This window comes from Hemibagrus wyckioides, linkage group LG08 (genome assembly GCF_019097595.1).
Source record: "Hemibagrus wyckioides isolate EC202008001 linkage group LG08, SWU_Hwy_1.0, whole genome shotgun sequence".
NCBI lineage: Eukaryota > Metazoa > Chordata > Actinopteri > Siluriformes > Bagridae > Hemibagrus > Hemibagrus wyckioides.
Window position 1 is genome coordinate 20,255,759 of NC_080717.1, and position 20,441 is coordinate 20,276,199.

The 20,441-nt window shown below is 39.4% G+C and overlaps 1 protein-coding gene across 1 annotated transcript; it reads left to right on the top strand.

The window, feature by feature from the left end:
• The first annotated feature begins 8,013 nt into the window (after nt 1-8,013).
• On the top strand, nt 8,014-17,191 carry sparc (secreted protein, acidic, cysteine-rich (osteonectin)). Its single transcript, XM_058397114.1, has 10 exons — nt 8,014-8,102; nt 13,112-13,181; nt 13,669-13,695; nt 13,959-14,046; nt 14,401-14,522; nt 14,781-14,901; nt 15,448-15,581; nt 16,282-16,430; nt 16,545-16,693; nt 16,785-17,191. The coding sequence occupies exons 2-10, from the start codon at nt 13,125-13,127 to the stop codon at nt 16,811-16,813; spliced, it is 876 nt and encodes a 291-aa protein (XP_058253097.1). The 5' UTR covers nt 8,014-8,102; nt 13,112-13,124; the 3' UTR covers nt 16,814-17,191.
• Nucleotides 17,192-20,441: the final 3,250 nt, after the last annotated feature.

The following is a 20,441-nucleotide window of genomic DNA, read 5'->3' on the forward strand; positions in this document are numbered from 1 at the left end:
CCTCTTTGTTGAATCAATGAATCACTGAAATTGCAAAAGAGAAAGCAGAAGATGCGTGAGATGTAAGGCTTCTTACCTGAAAAAATATTTAAAAGAAGAGCTACAATGGCTCGCTTTCCATTGCTAAGTGCTGGTCTAATGGCGATCAGTGTGAACAAGGAAAGTATGGAGGAACTTGCCAGGAACATCCAAGTTAGGCTGTACGAGCCTAATTAGGAGAAGTAATGTAAATCAAAAGCTACAGTAATGATCTGGCAGTACAGAGTTCCTTGCTGTCAATGATATCTGTTATCAGAAATATCTATATAATAGAAAGCAGAATGCTTTTCATGTAAGACACACACTCACCCATCCAGGCTGGAAAAGTAGTGCAGCTAGAGAAGCCTTCATAAGTGTTACAGATAGCGAAGAGGCCTTCACATATTCCCTCCGGCTCCACCAGCCACTGAGGAGCACACAGACTCACAGTGTACAACAGGAACTCCACACAAACCAGAGAACTCATCACGTTCACCGAATTCCTCATGATCAGCCAAAGAGAAAATGTCTGCAAAACGTTATATCCACTATTCAGAATTAGATATCAATCCATCACATCCTGATCATGTTTATCTCTTATACTGCTGACTTCAGTATTTTCTTCCTAGACAATGCAAGAGGAGATGAATTGCTGTTTTAAGAGAAGTGTCGCCTTGTCATCTTCCTTACTGAATAATTCTTATGATGCGGCGGTGATGATGCTAATGCTCTTCTCGCACGGGTTGTAAACCGAAGAGCATGTTGAGGGTAAAGAAGCTGAGATAAACCATGACTGAAATCGAGTCTGTTTGCTTTCATGCTTTTCAGCAAACAGACATATCAAATTGATACACTGCAAACACATACTGTATGTACGCTGCTCCGTGGCCTTTGTGCATTATCTGACTGAGGATAATAATGCGTTATCTAACAGACTATTTATAGCCCTTTAATACACTTTAACATAGATGACAGTAACACATTAATGCACTTTTCTCCATCTGGGAAAGTCTTTTATCTATTATGTACCATTTATGCAAATTTCTCTTGAATTATATACTAACTCTACATGATAAGACAAGATCAATGAAATGAAATCACTAAAAGCCAAAGCACTCCAAGTGAACAGGGTCATTTTTGTAACCAATTTGCAGTCAATTTGCAAATGGTGCTTTGCCTAATTGAATAGTCATACATTTTCATATGATATAAAACCAAACGTCTAATTCAAGATCTATTACTTAAGTTTGTTGGAATATCATTTAACAAAACACCATGCACTGTTATAAAATAAATAAAATATTATACAACTTGTCATCTAGACTCTAAAGAGAAGAGTAAAATATAAAATTTTTATTAATGTAGGTAACCTTGAAACAGATTTTTTTTAGGATCTGGGGATCCCTTTGAAGGGAAAAAAATATATATTTTGCCAAAAAATGTTTTAAGAATGAATCTGATTTCACAATATAGTGAGTAAGGTTTACCTTAAAAAGATCATCCATCCATTTTCTAAAGACAGGGTCATGGGAACATGGAGTTTATCCCAGGGGACTAGAAGAGGATACACTGGAAAGGGTCCCAACCTATCACAGGGTGTAATCACATGCCAATCAGCCTACAACACATGTCTGAGGGAAGAAACAGGAGTGCCTGCAGGAAACACAAAGATAACATGCAACCTCCACACATACAGCACAGAGGTGGGAATCAAACCCTCAATCCCAGACATACAAGGCAGACAAAGCTACAGAGCCCCCTTAAAAAACCTGACATATTGTGTCACAATGATCCATAACTTGACTTGACATGATCCATGGTCTTGCCTTAACCTGATTCCATATAAAGCAGAGGGCTGCTGAAAAGATGTATCTTGTCTCACCAGCAGGCAGCAGTGTGTAGCCAAAGAGGAAAAAATCCATGTACCTTGGCAGAATTAAAGGACATGCTGTACCTGCCCTGATAAAGACAAAAATGCAGCATAGCACAATTTCAGCCTAGTTTTGCTATACAACTAATCACATCTGCAGTAGATCATTCTATATGATAACTAGATGGCAGAGTGAAAACGATTAAATCAGTGCATTTCAGTGAGCCAAAGACTCAACAGTGTCTTGTTTAGTCTCCCTTCTGTTCCAGACTAATCAGCACTCCATCTTTGAAAAAGGACAGATATGCTGTAACAGTGTTCTTTCTGTTCAATCAGTCTGTCATTTTTACTGCTATCAAGAGATCAGAGTTGGGCCTCGACATCAGGACAGAGAGAAGACACTTCAAACAACCCCAGTAAACATTAACGTTCTTTACTGCGCCATGAAAACGACATTCACCTCTGATATACTGTATACTGTATTTTGATTATGCTCATTTTTAATGAACCGCTTTATTATTGCTGCTGCAGTTTTAGGATGCTAATGTTTATGTACATCTGTTCTACCTTGGAGATAATAAAGGTCAATATTCCCATTTACCAACTGGCAGGATAAATAAAAGTTTATTAACTTCAGTTACTGTTAAAAGACAACAGCAATGCAACTGCCAGAAAGCGTGCATGAGCTTGAATTTAAGGATGTGACATGGCAAACTGGGAGGAGATTCATCTTTCCATTTTGGTGTCACAGCCTCAGCTTTTCCACTGAAGACGTTTTGCTGCAACTGAAAATTGAAATGTTGGAGAAAGCGTCAGATGATAAGCCTGCCGCTGCTCAGGGGCACCATGAAAAAAATCCTTTCCTCCTTTTATATGTGCACAGGACTGAGTTTGTATCTAGGCATGCCATACAGGTAGAGGCAAGTGCAATCCTGCAATGGAGACTCCACCGTCTGTTCATCACACAGTGCACTTCTTTCTCCTCTGCATTCAATACTTCAGGTTTATCCCTCATCTAAAACCTTTACTTTTAAAGCTCTTCACATCTCGCTGTTCAGATTTTACATGAAATATTTCCTTTTTTAAAAACACCAACAAGTCAAAAGTGTTTATTTTTCTTTACAATATTACACTAATTCATCTAATAGATTTTACTGCATTTTAGACCTTTGGAGCAAAACTAATGATTCATGGCAATATGACATTTTATACAATATATCATTTATTAACATTTTAATCATAAAAACATTTTCATTTACCAAATGGGAAACCATTTATTCCTGCTATAACATTTAAAGCTGTCAGCTCCTCCTGCTGATCTAGAAGAGTGACATATTTCAAAGAATTTACTGCTTTTTTCCAATAGATTTATAAATTAATAAAGTGGCATTAAATAAAATTGAGGAACAGAAGTCTATAAATCATTTCGAAACCAAAATATCATCTAATACGTAAACTTTCAGAGCCCAATTTGTTCCAAACCGACTATTCATTATTTTTTAAAGCCACTAAAGATGGCAAAATTGCTTTCATTATACTAGCAAACACTCAATATTTCTTGTCAATATTTCAGACTTCATCTGAACTTTAACTTAGCACAGGTGGCCTATTTGCTGAAACAGGACCCGCAAGCCGTGTCTGCTGTACACGTCACCTCTTCTGCAACAGCGAAGTTCTTGCGTTTACAGTCATCATGCCAGTCATCCACTCTTCTTTTTCACAAAAAAAGTGCCGCCCTGCTGCTATTACACCCACTTAACAGCTGCAGGAGAAAGCTACCGACAACGCAAACCCGCCACGCTCACTATTCTGCTCATATCCTCCATCTGGCTCCTAGTCATTATTCTCTGCTTTGATGGATTCTCCAGATGTTTTCATTTCACCACTGTCAATCCTCATAGGAAAGTACGCAGGGGAAGGAAAGGATGAGCAGCCATTGTGTTTCTCTGGGTCTGCTCAAGTGCCTTTCTCCATTAATAGGAGATAAATGTCCAGCAAGCAAAACAAACATTGTCTAGTTTAGTTTAGTCTTCTACAGTTTATGTGAAGAGTTGTCATTTTGTAAACATGAAGAACATAAGACAATATTTAATTTGCACTCAATCACATGCTAAATGGCAGTTAAATGTTCCAGCTCTAATATCGCCATTTCAGAATGAAAGCCTTTGAGACAGTGATAAAACAAATCCTGAAACAGACTTTTTGTGGGCTGCTTTTGAGGAGAGGTAATGGAGGAGAATGTTGAGAATGTCATATGATGTCTTGAAAGGAAGACTCAAGACCCAGCCCCTTTCTAACCACTTCCACTAGCACTCAATAGAAAACATTGCGAAAAAATGCGAAAACATAATTTACTACCTCCTTTAGCCTTATGGGATGATTTTAATGCTTTGTTTGATTTAAACTGTTAACTCTGAATGTTAAAGTTGGAAAAAACTTCAGGATACCTACTTATAAAATTTCTGAAGTACTTAAACTCCAAGTACAGCTGTACATACAAATATATGCTTTAGATCCATAAAGATAGACATATTAGCCTATTAAATCTGTCTAAATTATATATATATATATATATATATATATATATATATATATATATATATATATACACTATATTGCCGCTCACCCATCCAAATAATCAGAATCAGGTGTTCCAATCACTTCCATGGCCGCAGGTGTATAAAATCAAGCACCTAGGCATGCAGACTGTTTTTACAAACATTTGTGAAAGAATGGGTCGCTCTCAGGAGCTCAGTGAATTCCAGTGTGGAACTGTGATAGGATGCCACCTGTGCAACAAATCCAGTCGTGAAATTTCCTCACTCCTAAATATTCCACAGTCAACTGTCAGCTGTATTATAAGAACGTGGAAGTGTTTGGGAACGACAGCAACTCAGCCACGAAGTGGTAGGCCACGTAAACTGACAGAGTGGGGTCAGCGGATGCCGAGGCGCATAGTGTGAAGAGGTCGCCAACTTTCTGCAGAGTCAATCGCTACAGACCTCCAAACTTCATGTGGCCTTCAGATTAGCTCAAGAACAGTGCGCAGAGAGCTTCATGGAATGGGTTTCCATGGCCGAGCAGCTGCATCCAAGCCATACATCACCAAGTGCAATGCAAAGCGTCGGATGCAGTGGTGTAAAGCACGCTGCCACTGGACTCTAGAGCAGTGGAGACGCGTTCTCTGGAGTGACGAATCGCGCTTCTCCATCTGGCAATCTGATGGACGAGTCTGGGTTTGGTGGTCGCCAGGAGAACGGTACTTGTCTGACTGCATTGTGCCAAGTGTAAAGTTTGGTGGAGGGGGGATTATGGTGTGGGGTTGTTTTTCAGGAGCTGGGATTGGCCCCTTAGTTCCAGTGAAAGGAACTCTGAATGCTTCAGCATACCAAGACATTTTGGACAATTCCATGCTCCCAACTTTGTGGGAACAGTTTGGAGCTGGCCCCTTCCTCTTCCAACATGACTGTGCACCAGTGCACAAAGCAAGGTCCATAAAGACATGGATGACAGAGTCTGGTGTGGATGAACTTGACTGGCCTGCACAGAGTCCTGACCTCAACCCGACAGAACACCTTTGGGATGAATTAGAGCGGAGACTGAGAGCCAGGCCTTCTCGTCCAACATCAGTGTGTGACCTCACAAATGCGCTTCTGGAAGAATGGTCAAAAATTCCCATAAACACACTCCTAAACCTTGTGGACAGCCTTCCCAGAAGAGTTGAAGCTGTTATAGCTGCAAAGGGTGGACCGACGTCATATTGAACCCTATGGATTAGGAATGGGATGTCACTTAAGTTCATATGCGAGTCAAGGCAGGTGAGCGAATACTTTTGGCAATATAGTGTATATATATATTAAAAGGTGTACTGAGCAGTGTACTATACATTATTTGTGATAAATAAATTGCAATAAATTGTGGCCTATTTGTGTTAATACTGTCAATACTGAGTGTTAAATACTGCAAATGTAAATGTAAGAGATATGTTTGGTGTAACAGAAATGTTTCATATCCCCGAGGAACTTCATGTTATGTTGTATAACCTTACCAGGGCTCTCAGTAAAGAATTTCTCTCTGAGGCCATGTTTTCTAAATATGTGTTTCACCAAAGATCAAGATGAAGCTATATAGTTATTTACCAAACAGAGGCACAGTAAGACTGGTTTAAGTACACTATAAGCTCAGGTGCTATAGTTTATTCTGCTCCCATGTTAATATTAGGTTATTTGCTATTGCAGGGTATCAGTGTGCCCAGAGTTTACACAGAGGCAAAAACAGGAACCAGAATGAATAGAAGCCTTGTTCAGCTGTGGTTTTGATCCTTTTAAGAGTCTGGAGAGGAAACGGTGGTCGACATCGTCCCATTTGCTGCATGAATCAGAATCTAGCTATGTTCACACAAGTCACTGGAGAGGTATTTCCCATAAACTGGCCTTGAATGGGCTACATTCCAAATAAATCAAGCCCCCACAACGATGATGCAACAACTGATTCTACTAAAACTTCATCTATATATACGGTAACAATCGAAATATTGAGAGCATCCAAATAACAGGCAGCGAAAGTGTCCCATAATTTATAACCTGCTTGTGCCTGCAGATGAAAGCAGGTATAATTAAGTTTAATTGTAATTAGATAGGTGACAGGGGAGAAGAGGGTGGGTGGCATTGGATGGTTGAGTTCCCCTGAGCCTATGGCCATGTGAAGACTTGTTAGGCTACTGTAGACAATGCCACGTCTGCAGCTTGGGAGAAGTGAGTAATTACATCTTCTCCTTGGTCGGATCTGCTCTGACTCTCTGAGTCTGCTGCAGCCAGAATGCCACGTTGCATAGCTGCTACTTTTTTCCAGGCCTTTTTTTCACATCCAGATGTTTCTCTGCATACTCCTCAACAGACATTAGCAATCCAGAGCAGAGTGTCTCTGAGTGCTGTCTCTGAGGCAGAGAGACCAAAAGATGATTGGAACAGCAGAAAGGATTAGTTTAGCCTGATCATTTCTTAGTAACCCAGAGTACACATAGACAGCACAAACACACACACACACACTCACACCACAGATAAACACACACACAAAGAGAGAGAGAGAGAGAGAGAGAGAAAGAGAGAGAGAAAGAGAGAGAGAGAGAGAGAGAGAGAGAGAGAGAGAGAAGGAAAAGGGAGGGGTTCAGGAAGGAAGGAGAGAGAGACAGAACGAAGACAGATTATTAAAGTTTTCTCTAGGAGACATAGAATTACTTCAGCTGTGTTTTATAAATGTAGTATTGAAATATGTTTGAGATACATTTAGAGGAAGTTTACAGACCATTATTGACTCCAGACTAAATTAGGATATATTTTTTCCATAAATATCACACCCTCAGCCTTTTTACCTAAATATTTAAATAAATAAAGAGAAATGAATACATCTCTAAAGAATTAACATGAATATTCACACTGCAAAAACCTACATCTTAGCAGGAAATGGCTCTCAAATACAAGATGATAGACCAATTGAACTAGCATTTCTCTTTACTAGATTATTTTAAAATAAAGCCTTTAAGATTATTAAGCATATTTTTAAATATTGACAAGCTTGAAATGCTCTCTAATTCTATTGTTATTCTACTCACAGATATGTTTTGCTTATTTTAAGGAATTGTTACTGAAATAATAAATTTAGAAATAAACTAAATGATCATATATTTGTTATATAATATTCTCGAGAAATATAAGATTTCCTTTATTTGAAATATCTTTAATCACTAAGATGTTTCTGTAGTATAAAAACTAAACACATAACAAAAAAAAAAAGCATGAAGTGACACAGCAGCATCATGATTTCTGGCATATTGCACCATATCTGTTAAGTACAATACAGATATGTCATTTCAGGAGCAATGTCTCAAACTGTACATTGCATGCATTCTCCCAAAAGCTTTTCCTGATTATAAATAATTGCAAATCTTTCAAAGTAAGCATAAAGTGTTAGAGTATCATATGAAGTCATAAAATCAACTGCTGTACCCGTCTAAACATGCACAGCAGACCTTCAGAGCTTCAGCTGGCTACACAGAGTTAAACAGTGGGACGTCCCACTCCAGGGCTGCGAGGGGGGTTCGACTGGGCCTGCCCACTGCAAATGTCTTCTGTGTCTACTTGTGTTGCTGTTAGATAGTTCGAGACCCCTGCTCCAGCTGAGTTCTCCTTTGGTCTGCCTGCTAGGTGAAGCTAAGGTAAGATCACTCACTCCATCATTTCCTAACTTTTATGTCTTTACACTGACAGTTTTTAAATTAAGAAGGAAATACGTGCGTTCTAACATATTCTGCTATGATGCTTCGTTTGATGCTTTTATATGTAAATCATATATATCAGATAAACAATTTTCTTATTGTCATAGATCACTTGAAAACTAACAGTTTCAACCTTCCAGTGTAGTGTTATATGTCTGTGGACCTCATGTATCATGTAACATTTTGCATCCAAATGTTACAATATCTCTCACTTCTATACGGCACCACTTGAGGACACTTTAGTAAAATGTTTGCCGGAGCTGAGAACATATCACTCTATTGTTGACACTCAACTAAGGAACAAGCGCAGTGTTAAAGCTTTGTGTGCCACATAGGCAACGGGAGGGGTGACCACAGATTTGGGGGGGAAAGGGGGAGGGAAAAAAGGAGTACAAAGACAGAAAGAGAGACAGAAAAAAAAACAGAGAGACAGGGAGAAAGAAAGCAGGTCAATTTTCACATAGCTCCCTCCCCTCCCAGTTACTCCCATCAAAAGGAATGTGAGTTACCATGGCCATTCTCGCCAGCTGTTAAAATTGTACAGATGTCAATTCTCTTGACAAACAACAACGCTGTGGGAACAAACTGAATGTCCACAGATGCCGGATGGCCTGTCAGATAAAAACCATGGAAGCGAGACGATGGGGAAAAAAAAGACACAGCAGCCAGTTTAATCCATGCAATATTCATTTACTATTTAGAGGGAAACATCAGGCAGACTTTAGACACCTGCACAGATGTTTTGCAAAGTATCAGGAGAAAGGAAAAAATAGCAGCAATAACAACATTTTAGCTTTTCTTAGACTGGAAAGAAAGAGAAATAATATATATATATATATATATATATATATATATATATATATATATATCTGAAGCTGGAAGTGTGGTACATTTATAAACCAATGGATAAAAAGCTAATATATTTGTCACTATATAGTAGTGAAGGTTTTGAAAGCCCTGACAAGGCTGCAAAAATAAGGTGAACATATATTTAACGTCTTGTTATAAAGTCCTGCCTAATTAGCTGTAGTGCAGTGCAGAGCAGTGCTTTTCCACATGCCATCACCTTTTCACCTTGGTTACACCGACCTGTGAATTGGAACGTTAAGTTTGCTTTTAGGCTGCAACAGAAAGTAACATCTTGGCCTGATGACTGCTCTGGAAGTTAAATGGAAGCCTGGATGAAGGGCAAAGAGAGCTTCTGGTTTATAATCCCCAAAGGGAGAATGACCTGTAGAGCAAAGCAGTCTCATGGCATGGAGCCAGAATGCAAAATGCATATTTCCTGTAGTCTAAATTCAACTAATTTAGAAACGCTGAAGTTAACAACTTGTTTTATGCCTGCCTCGTCACCATCTTCATCATTATCACCTTTATACCTTATTCATGGACACGGAGACAGGTCGTGGCATGAATTCTACTTCTTAAAAAATGTTGGATTTCCTCAGTGGAAAATGTTCCATTTCCACAGATTCCACAGCTGCTCTTTTTTGGTATGTGAGGATTTGACCAGTGAGTAAATCACATAGACATTTAATGTCCTAGCAGCAATGGGGGAAGGGCGAAAGGGCTCCAAAAGGTCAGCTGACTGGAAACTCAGGTTACATTTCTCTTCTCTGACTCTCTTTTGTCTGGATCTGAGCTCCCTGGGATCAGTATCTTCGTTCCTATCAACCCATTGAACCGAGGGTGGGATTTACTACAAAGCCTACTTCATTCTGCTGACTTTTAATTGCTTTGTAGGCTACCTGAAGGATAGTCTTGAAATATCTGTTACCTTGCGAACTGCACATCATTAGAGCTAAACCAAAACAAGTTTTTGGATTGAGCACCCTCCGTGCTGTCTGCAGTCTTTTTTGTACAACTTTCGAAAAACCTTCCTGGCGTTTGTCAGGTTGGATCATTTTTGTTTCTGACCAGCTGCCTTGCTGGCAAGTGTTCTGTCCTGCATACGCAGTGGAGATATCAATGCTCAGCACTGAACATCATGCAGACGAAGCACAGTAATTACCTGGTAATGGACAGGTGGCTTGCTCAGTGGTTTCCTGTTCCAAAAACTCAACTCTTGTGCCACCCTTTGTGCCCACAGATGCAAAACTAGGCAGAAATTACAGTGATTAAGACTTATTAAGAAGGTTAAACATTAGCATGGATATTTTGGCCATGAATGACACCAAATAGGCTTAAATACTCTTTTCTAATTTATTTTGGACTCTCTCATTTGGAGGATAAACTTGTTTGCTTCGAATTTGAACAAATGATCTCCTTTTGGCCAAATTGCTCTGACAGTGGGAAAGAGTAACTCCATTTATTTGTGGATTTGTACAGTGTGTCAACCCCACTGTTTTTCCAGACCACCTGTTTAAGTCACTCTCGAAAAGCAGAAGGAATTTCCTAATATTATCCTTTGGAAAAGTAAGGTACCTTTGAAAAAGTACAGCACTGTGTCTCTGTTTTCATCTCACAGCTTGCTTACCTAACTAACCTCTAAATCAAACAGTGAGTGCAAAAAAGGCATCCTTTATGCCACTGCCACCCCTTGATTTCAAGTCTGCTTGAGTATGAGCACTACTTTCCAAATAAAACAGCTTGTTTTGCTCTTACGTAAGTAGGTCCAACAAACTAACAGCGTTATGCCTCATCTGTGAAAATAAACATGCAAATTTATGTACAAATGTCTCTCAAAGGGAAAAGAATGAGCCTTCCAAGCCAAACATTACAGATTCATAATATGTGAAGTATTTAACTTTCTTACAGGACAGTGTATTACTAAGGAAATTGCACTATTTTTCCCCTCCCTGAGCAACTGGGTGAGAAGAATCCTTGTTTGCCATGTTTGGAGTCGTCAGCCTTTACTCTGTGCTTTTCAATGACTAAATCCATCAGAGATGGTTGGCTGACATCAGTTCCTGAGCAGAAGCTCACTTTTACCCTATCCAACACAAACAGATGGGGGAAGAGGCCTGGCTTGGGCTTGTTTTGAGTTTGGCTGGCCTGACGGGTCAAAATCAAAGCACCATTTGGCAAGCCTTCTTCCTCGGCAGCTGCTTGGAGAAATGTGAGATCGTGCCACATCGACACAAGAGCAAACATCTGCATCTAAAGGACTTGTCAAGGCACATTTGGAGTGCTCATCAAATTAAACACTAATGATGGGCTATTCCTTCAACACTGAATAATGAATGTTTATTTATTTTGATTATTTTCAGATGTTAGTGAGACGACAGATGTTTTTTGACTCAGTAACTATACAATATTTAAGATATTAACAGCACAAAGTACACAAAGCTTGATTCACAGCTTGAATTTCATCCCATCGCTCTCATTTCCCTAAAGAATGTGTGACATGCTGTGACGCTTTGTTCATGGAACAAGGATTCCTGTGTCTGGTGTGAAGCACCAGAAAAGTTTGTTACTCCGTGAGTTAATCAAGGAGCCTGTAAATCCTCTGAAAAATGTCACAGTTCTGCCAATTAAAGACGTGTACATAAAGAGATAATCCCTCTTCACCATTATAGCATGTAATTGAAATGCTTTTCCCAAGCATGTAATCATTAATACCCTACAGTACAGCTTTTGCATATTGAAAATGACTTTGTGGAATACGTGCTTCTTTTGTTCCTATGGGAAGGCATAACACAGATCACAGATACCGCTTAAACACCGTCTCTGCATCGTCTCTGTTACCATTTGAAAGGGAATGTCTGTTGTGCCATTGTCCCAGGAGAAAGCTTCTCAATGTGCAAGAAAGCTTTCCTCGATGCTGACTTTTAGAACATGTAACCATGATCATTTGATGCTCTTAGCAGCAGCCTTATGGCCTTTTTTGAGCATCCAGCCGAAAAGGAATGTCTCCTTTTATTTAATTTGCTTATTTTCATCCCCATTTTCTTACAGTTTAGTCATTTACCAGTCCCTGCTCATTACCTACTTCACACCACGACTACCAACCAGGGAGAGGGAGGCCTAGCACACTCCTCCTCCTTCTCCTCCTCTACCACAGCTTTTGAAACTTCGGCTCATATTCACAGAGCAGTTGAATGTACTCAGTGGAAAGTTCTATCTGCCCTCTTCCACATACATGAGCTCACAGACACCCTGATTGCCTAGCATTGCTTTGATTGACAAGGTAGAGATGCAGCCAAGCTTTTATGGTCTCTTGCACTCACAGCCACAGATGGTTGTGGAAAAATGTTTGTATAGCACTTTTACAACAGGCACTATTTAGGTCCTTTTGAGCAAGCAAGAGCTGAGTGTTAAGGGAAATCTCCCTGAGATGAAGATTCAAAAGGGAATCCATCCTCTTCTGGGTGCCACTTGATAGAGGGACTTCAAATTGTTACAGTATAGTAAACTGTATTAATTGTATTAAAAAGAACACAAAATACTCAGTATTAACATACTGTGAATAGGAGTTCTAGGACAAGCGTTAGATTAGATTTGTGTGTGTGTGTGTGTGTGTGTGTGCTCGTGTGCGTGCATGCATGAGGTTTCATGAGGACAGCACATCTCTTTTAGGGATCTTACTGTAAATGAAGCAAACAGAACAGAGGCACTCAGTATTGTGATCTCAAACACCTCCTGGCTATGGAGTCCCATATGTGAGAGTTAAGAATTTAGCAAGCTAATTGATTTGTGTGTATAATTGCCTCTCAGAGAGCATAAAGGGTAGGTCTGGTCAGAGAAATCACTTCTAATCTCTCCATTGGAGGCAGCTGTAAGGATTATATAAGAATGGGAATGGGAAGTGATATTGATCTCACAGCACAGACCGTGACAGGAACAACATGAGACTCGGGTTTAGTGTGTCACAGTCATGACTTTGAATGTGATGAGGTTGAAAAGCATAAACATCATGTAAAATATGTGACGTTCCAGATAATATTGTCATATCTGTGAAATGTAAGTATGAACTATATCAATTTATGCTTTTGTTTGTTTTATTCCAGGCTGAATCCCAAAATGAGGGTGTGGATTGTCTTCCTTTTGTGCCTTGCTGGAAAGGCCCTGGCTGCCCCAGTAAGTTAACTTCACACATCTTTACTGGGTGTGTATGTGAGCATGTTTTAATATATTGCCGAGGACCAACTATCCCATAAGGATAGGAATATCTCATAGTTTTGATGTTGTGGAGACAGCCTTTTTTTAAAAAAAAAAACAAGCATCAAATAAATAAACAAATACCAAAATGTTTTTTATTGAGGTTAAGCTTGGGGTTATATTTAGGTGGAACATAGCACAAATTAGATGCATTAAATATTGTGTCATTGGATGGTCCTTAAATAATATAGTAAGAGCAATGTATTTGTGTTTACACACACTAGGAGGTCACAATGCCCTCACTAATAAAAAGTGAAGGTGATGATTCAGTGGTTTTACAAGGAGTTTTATTAGCCAAAGTTAATTAAATTAAGCCCTAGTTTCTGAGGTCAGCAGTAAGGACTTAAACAAAAGTGAGCATCTACTCACACAAAAAAACATTTTACTGTATACGTTTATTTTGCAGGCTGAAGAGGAGCCAGTCATTGATGAGGTAAGTGCCATTTAATCTGGATATAAAACAGAGCAATCAGGTTGATATCCTGCAGCTCATTTGTTTGGTTTTAGTGAACATCCTCTATACAGGATAAGAAATTTTATGTGTAAGGATATCATCCAGTTCTAGTCCTCAAAAGAACTCCTGTCCTTTCCAGTTATTTTTCTTCAATTATTTCATGCAGTCGTTATTCAAATAAAACTCAGTATGCAAATAAAATGAAATAAAATACCAACACTGCTCTTAATCTCCTAACCCAGCAGGTGGAAGTAGGGTCCAACCCAGTTCAAGTGGAGACCGGAGAGTTCGATGAAGCCATTGAGGTTGTGGAGGATGTTGCTGCAGAGAGTAAGTAACCTATTCCTAGAGAAACCTAAAGAATAGATGCATGTAAGAACACAGGCTGTATGGTGAACCTTGCTTTGTTAGGGATGTGATGTTCTGAATTCTTTACAGTATGAAATGTGTTTATTTCTCCATGTGTGATGATAACATGAGAAAATTACATAGCAGCAAGTTCACAAAAGCTCTGGTAATGACCGGGTGCACTTAAAACCAGAACTAGACTAGCTATAATTATGGAGCGCATTAGACTGTGGCTTCGGAAATAGAGTCACATGGCATGTCTCACAGCTTACCAGAAAAAGGTACTTTAAAACAAGTTCGGGAAGAAAATGTTTTTTCTTGCGTTTCCTCCCCCAGACCCCTGCCTCAACCATCACTGCAAGAAGGGTAAGGTGTGTGAGCTTGATGAAAACAACGAGCCCATGTGTGTGTGCCAGGATCCCCTGACGTGCCCTGCTCCAGTAGGAGAGTTTGAGCATGTGAGTTTTTACTGCAGTGTGTCTGACCCATATGTCTTTCCTTTCTATTTCTTTAGAAGGATAAAAAATAGGGGCCTGGTACAAGACATTTTTCTAGACCTTTGTCTGAGAGAATAGAATATTTCTATTTTCCCCCAAACATCCATTCAACAAATGAAACAGTCAATCATCTTCCAGACATTCCCAAATCTTTGAGGAGTATCAATCTTGCCATGCTCTCCTATTCACCCCTATTCATCATCTCCTTCAATCCAACAGGTCTGTGGCACTGACAACAAGACCTATGACTCTTCCTGCCACTTCTTTGCCACAAAGTGCGCTCTGGAGGGCACCAAGAAGGGCCACAAGCTGCACCTGGACTACATCGGACCCTGCAAATGTAAGTGCATGTCATTGCAGGTTTTGGAAAAGTGCCAAAATCCGTGTCGTTTCCCCCGGAGAATGTCGAACATTTAAGCCAGTCCCAGCATCATCTATAAAACTTGTGCAAAGCTGAGTGCTTCACTGTGATTGATGAGCTCCAGGCTCTAGGCTTCCCTAACAGTGCTCTACACACACACACAGCAGGTCCTAACTAGTCTGCGTTACTCCACCCAAAAAAGCTAGGAGAATCTGCAGAATCACATCACCTGACTGTCTGGCCTGAAGGGTCCAGATGGAGCTACTCTTCTGACAAAGCCATGCAACAAAGCAGAGCTGCATAGTTACAGATGAACTGAGGAAAATGTGTTTTGACATTGCTTAATAGCATTAATGTGAACCAGAGCCGTAGGGCTGTAAACCATGCTTTAATGATATATTTAGCACCAGAGGGACGGCTGCCGTTTCATTAAGAATTATTTTGTATACAGTCTGTCAAGACTTTTAATATAGAGTATGTGTGCAAAAGCACGTTAATTATTTTGTTTGTCTTCATCTAATCCAGACATCCCTGCATGCCTGGAGAACGAGCTGGGCGAGTTCCCTCTGCGTATGAGGGACTGGCTGAAGAACGTGATGGTCACTCTGTATGAGCGTGACGAGGACAACAATCTGCTGAACGAGAAACAGAAGCTGAGGGTTCGTCCAAGTTTTTTCTGTCTCATTAGCCCTTTCCTTCTGAGCCATACTATCACTAACACATTATTGTACAGAATTAACCAGCAATCTACAGTCAAGAGAGTCAATAGAAACGTGACTTTATGTTGTTTATTGACAGAATATTTGAATTCCAGTGAGAGAACTATAGATTTTCTCAACATGTACAACTTATAATCAAACATGCCAGCTAACAGAAAACATTCTTCAATGTTCAGTAAGGTATTAAGCAGGTTTAATAGTCAGACCATGATGATGTCTCAGAATAAACATTCCTGCAATGTTCATAAAGCAAGAAATTCACATTTCACTTCCCTAGCTTAGATGTTTAGGTTAGCAGAATGGTTTCTGAAGGTTATTATTATTATTACAGGTTTTAAGACGTTTCAAGCTTCTGGGAATCTTTTTACATAAAATAAAACATAAGTATAATGTTTGTAAAGAGTCCTACAACTTTTGCTGCAGTGTTATTTGTATCAATCATACTGTCAGTTTTTGTCAAACTGTAAGTAAATATGTCATCCAATCACAGAGAAAACATGACATATTAGACATAAAATTACTAGCTGGAACACACTCAAGGATTGTTTAGATCAAATAAAATGCACAGTAATAAAGGATGTGAAGTACTTTTTAAACAAGCTTGCTCTAGGTTTTAAAAACATTTTTGTTTTGTCTCCAGGTGAAGAAGATCTTCGAGAACGAGAAGCGTCTGCAGGCTGGTGACCACTCTCTGGATCTTCTGGCTCTGGACTTTGAGAAGAACTACAACATGTACATCTTCCCTGTTCACTGGCAGTTCGGCCAGCTCGACCAGCACCCCTCTGACGGGTACGTTCTCACAGGTTTTAGTACCTCCTCTCCAATAAATTAAGCACAGGTACATTACTCTGAGAAATTTGGTGCATATTTTTGAACTCTTATTGTTATTTCAATGTGTTTCAGCTTTCTGTCCCACACTGAGCTGTCCCCTCTGCGCGCCCCTCTGATTCCCATGGAGCACTGCACCACCAGCTTCTTCGAGGCATGTGATGCTGACCAGGACAAGTACATCGCCCTGGAGGAGTGGGCCAGCTGCTTCGGCATTAAAGATCGTGAGTTACAAACATGTTTGGAATATACTTCCTTGTGGTTTAAAAAGAATTGATTGACTTTGATCTCTTTTTTGTTTGTTTCTGTTTGCAGAGGATATCGACAAGGACCTTATCGTCTAAAAAACTGGCCGCCATTGATGCTTTCTAGTTAGCCTGCTATTGGGACAAGGTGCTAACAATTCACATTAATGGTGCTATTTGCAATTTCCAGTAACCTATGTATACCACTAAAATAAAAAAAAAATTAAAAAAGGCAAAATGCACAGTCCACACTAACAATCACAGAAAGTGATAACAGCTTCCCTTTGTTTTGTTTTTTTTAAATTCCATGTTGGCATTATTTTTTTCCAAAACGTGCAAATGGTAAAGCTAACTGAATGAACAGGGTGGACGTCTGAAATGTCTGAACAAGACAATGGCGAGGTAAATGATGGACTTTGTACGTCAGAAGCCTTTTTTGGACGTGGATGCACAAAGAGTTAAATATTTTTCAAAGAATCAGGGCTTGATTTTAATGTCAATTTAAAGATACTGAGGAGAACTTGTAAAAAAAAAAAAAAGGAAAAAAATAAAGTTTCCAAATAAATGTCCTTTCTGCTTGCTTTATAAACCTTAAAGTTTTGTTTGTTGCACTCTTTTGGTGGGGGATACACTGTTTTTGTTCCTTTTTAGATTTGATGAGCTTCTTAATATTTCAGCCCCGAACAGAAAAACAGTTGATGTGTATTTTCCTGTTGATTCTTGTCAGGGCAAAATGTTGAGTGTTTTTAAAAAAAAAAAAAAAAAAAAAAAAACCTTTGGACAAGAAGAAAAAAAATATTCATTGAACTCAAAGAGGAAAGAATCTCGCAGGATGAGAAACGTGTTCACGTGCGTTTGCAGTATTTGCCACGATTGGAGCACTCTGAACTTCTTTACATGAATAAAGCTATTGAAGTGTCCAAACCCAAACATTGCATGCATTCTCTCAATGTTTCATCTTTCTGCTCTGGATATCTGGACTGTCTCCTTTCTGCTTTTGAAATCATAATTCCCATATCTTTGTTCATATCCAGCACAGCTTGCAAAACACTGAACCAGCTGAGTGTTAAAAGCATTAATGAGCTTTTTTTTTTCTTGCTTAAATTTTGTGGCTTGGATCAGTGTATAATTAATGTATATAATTAGTGTATAACTATATGTTAATAGCTCTTATTAAAGCACAGTATTCAAGAGGACAGCTATGTATGTGGCTGCTACATAAAAGTAGGCTACTGCATATAAAAAAGGGAAATCAAAACTTAAATGATTTAAAAGTTTAGGAACCTGTGTTTAAAAAGGTTTGCACTCATGCAAGGGTGAGCAAGGGTGGAGTGAGCATTTGTGTTAGGCTTCTCTTGGTCAGAGAGGGTATTTCTGTATCCTACACTTAAGAGATTATTTTTAAAATAGAACTTCCTGCTTGTCCCACAACACAAACACTGACGTGTAAGGGCATACGTATAAAAACCCTAGCCGTAACTGCTTTACAGATGTTTTATTATATATGCTGTGGTCATTATTGTTACAGCCAGGCAAAATCTAAATTCTACCCCTTCTCCCTAGAGCTAAAAACCAAATGCAAGTCCTTGTCTTTTTCTGTAAACACATTTCTGTTAGACCATATCCTGGGAAATTTGAGCCACAGCTCTGTGTTGGGTTACAGTGCAGGAGCACAAGCATGGGAATGGCCCCGCTCTAGAGAGAACCATTTTCACCCGGTCTCCAGCTTTACCCTTCCAGCCAGCCACGCCAGTCAGGAATCTCAAACAATGGCAGAGCTCCAAACACAAAGAACCAGAGATGGAGAGGCCCAGCCCCTTACATAACAGGGAGGAGAAAGCTTCAGCTTTCCAGTCCTCCTCCTACATGGCAGCAAATGAGCAAAACGCAATGCAGAATAGTTTAAGCCCACGGAAAAATTCTGGAAGGTTTATGTGCATGCAAATCTATTCAAGAGGAACACATTATCAGAGAACACTGCTAAAAATGATTTTAAGCTAATTAGTGTAGACGTAGGTCTAAAGGATTGTTAGTATGACTACTAATTTAATTATTGCCCGTTAAGCATTAAAACATTTGCTTCTATGTATTTCTAATACATTGTTTGTCTACTTAGACAAAACCTAGTTGTTAGCCATTGATTGAACAATTAACCTTGTTTAACTAGATTACGGCTAAGACTTTTTCATGGCCTCGGCTCTCCTGCTGCCTGGGAAGTGTCGCCCCCTAGTGCAAGAACAGCTTCCATTATGACTATGTTATTATTTGAATAGTACACTCACATACATTTCAGCATCTACAATTATATTACTCTGGGTAACTGCATCACACAGGACACACAAACACAAATACACAAAACAAATAGTGGGCTATTTAAACATGCAAATAATACTGTGTAATGCAGCTACTTCAAAACACTTCCTGCTCAGGGACACTGTTGCTCCAGAGCCTAAACCCTGGGGAAAGCATGAGGATGTAACACACTGTGGATGTGGATGCCAGTCTAACACATCACAGCATCCACACACATATTCACACTCATTCTGTCTGTATCTAGGGACAGTTTTACAATTAATACAATTAATCTAGTTATAATTCACAATTTAAAAAAAACTCCTCACTCCCTCTGCCTTCTCCCTCTCTCTCTCTCTCTCTCTCTCTCTCTCTGTTGAGCTGCACATGCTACTCCTGCTACTCCTGAGATATTAATGATCCTGACCCCTTCCGCTCTCTGGACCTGCCTGATCCATCTCGATGCACTACGTCTGGTTGGAGTTCTCATCACTTGGAGGTCACACATAGCTGCTATGAATGACCCCAGATGGACAAGCTATAGATAGATGACATTACTGTGGATGGTATCACTTAGAAATCATAACAATGGCCTTAGACTGCAACTGATATGAACCCAAGCCTTTGCAATCAAACCTGATGAAGATCTGATCATTTCAACAAGATAGTAGATACAAATTCATTGTCATTGCAAAGTACAGGTACATAACAACAAAATGCCTTTTAGCATCTACCAGGGTTAGTGAGACATAAGTGTCCTATCGGTGTAATGTAGAGTTCGGTAGATTTATGCTTGTGAGGAAAAAACAGGCTCTGAACCTGCTGGTTCTGTTGCGGATGGTCCTGTATCTCCTCCTGGATGGAAGGAGGTTGAACAGTTTGTGAATAAGGTAGGAGGAGTACTTGATGATTTTGTGTGCTCTGCGCAGAAATCTACTGTGGTGAAGAGACTCAATGGCAGGTAGTTGGGTGCCGATGATGCATTGGGCGGTTTTCACCACCCTTTGCAGTGATTTCCTTTCACACACTTTGGAGCTGCTATACCACACTATGATGGAGATTGTCTAGATGGTTTCAATGAGGCGAAGATAAACTTCATGTCAAAACTAGAATTAATTTCCTGGTTACACAACTGCACTTTTTGACAATTATAGTATACAGTTACGGAAGGGAAATGATTTATAATCACACTATCTGGGGTCACCCAGATGAGGTTTTCTTCAGAGTCTGGTTCCTCTTAAGGAACTTCCTCATATCGTCTCAGGGAGTTTTTCCATGACACTGTCAACTCTGGTTTGCACATTAGGGATCAGTTGAAAATATATAAATGATTTTCTGAAATTATATATTTCTATTAAGCTGCTTTGTGATCTAGTCCATTTTGAAAAGTGTTATACTAATAAAATTGAATTGAAATGAATATTTAAAATATAGA